Below are 1,459 nucleotides of genomic sequence, written 5' to 3' on the forward strand. Positions count from 1 at the left end.
TATGGCTTATGTTCCCGAAAATTTATCATTGGTAGAACTGGCTATCATATCGTCAGATTAACAACAAAAATCAAGAAAAACCATGAAAGTTCTTATTTTCGTAAGCGGTGACGAGAACCCCAGTCCCTCCTCCATTATAAGTTGACAACGTAACGTGGCCAGAAGGGTTGTAAACTGACACAAGACCACTCAGAAACTAAGCAATTCTCCTCCACATCTCTTAAAAAATTTTAACCCGCAGCATGAAGCCACCCCACGAGTGCACGGTTTACGTATCCCAAGGTCTCTCTCTCCCTTTCTCTCTCTCCGATCTCCCAGCCTCCCAAGTCCATCCAAGAGACTACTTAAATGCGACGCTTGCCCATTTTTTCTCCAATCGGCCTCGTCTTCCTCCTCATCCGCACCTCTACTGGTGCTTGTGTTACTCCATTGCTTTTCCTTCCATCTTTCTTCATATATCTGTATCCTCTATCTCTTCTTAATTCCATCCCTGTAGTCTCACTCTCTCATCTCTGAGACTTGGAAACAGCCCACAGTAAATTAAAAACACACTCGCCAAAGCGAATAAGATGTCCAGTAGGAGATCCCGTTCAAGGCGGCCGAGTTCTTCAAGGATCACAGATGACCAGATTATCGATCTTGTCTCCAAGTTGCAAGCTTTACTCCCTGAGGCCCGCCGTCGGAGCACTGATAGGGTAAGCTGAAGTCATCTATTCTCATAGTTGTAATTGTGTGGTTATTGATCTGCAAAACTATCTCATGAATCTTAGTTCGAGTAATACAGAGCGTTTAGCCGGTCATTAAGGTTTCTTGTTGGTGTACGTAGGGGTCGGCAGCCAAGGTCCTGCAAGACACATGCAACTATATTAGGAGCTTGCATCAAGAAATGGATGGCTTAAGCGAAAGGCTTGCTGAATTACTTGCCACAACCGACACAACCAGTGATCAAGCTGCAATCATTAGAAGCCTTCTTATGTAATAAAACTATTTAGTCCTTAAAATATCTTCACTCCTAGTTGGTCACCCTTCTTTTTTACCCATTTTTTTAATGATAATTAGGTTGTAGCTAGATCCAATGAGGGAATGTTTGGTTCAAATTCTGGAAATACTGTTGGAAGTCCTCTGTTGGTAGATTGATGGCTTGATATGGTCATCCATGCACTTATGGTTGATCTCTTGTTTTTATCTTCCAGCTAAATTTAATTTTGAAATAAAAAAGACTGTTGGCCCTAGTTCTCAATCTAAATCTCTAAATTATTTGTTATTTGGACAACAACTGCGAGCTCAGCTGATGGATTCCTTCTCTCTCAATGAAAAGTCTTAGATACAAACTTGAGTGGTGGCTAATAACTACAGTATTCAAAAGATGCATTTGTAATTTGTGCGAAATGATTTACTGGCTCTGTTATTCTGAGTGGTCTAATAACCGCAGGTGGAGTGATCAGATGATGTTCTATCA

General features: G+C 41.4%; 1 protein-coding gene across 1 annotated transcript; it reads left to right on the forward strand.

The window, feature by feature from the left end:
* The first annotated feature begins 298 nt into the window (after nt 1-298).
* Nucleotides 299-1,246, forward strand: LOC103703344 (transcription factor ILI6-like). Its single transcript, XM_008786172.4, has 2 exons — nt 299-695; nt 827-1,246. Exons 1-2 carry the CDS (start codon nt 570-572, stop codon nt 977-979), a joined length of 279 nt encoding a protein of 92 aa, XP_008784394.1. The 5' UTR covers nt 299-569; the 3' UTR covers nt 980-1,246.
* Nucleotides 1,247-1,459: the final 213 nt, after the last annotated feature.

This window comes from Phoenix dactylifera, chromosome 6, assembly GCF_009389715.1.
Source record: "Phoenix dactylifera cultivar Barhee BC4 chromosome 6, palm_55x_up_171113_PBpolish2nd_filt_p, whole genome shotgun sequence".
In the NCBI taxonomy this organism is placed as follows: Eukaryota; Viridiplantae; Streptophyta; class Magnoliopsida; order Arecales; family Arecaceae; genus Phoenix; species Phoenix dactylifera.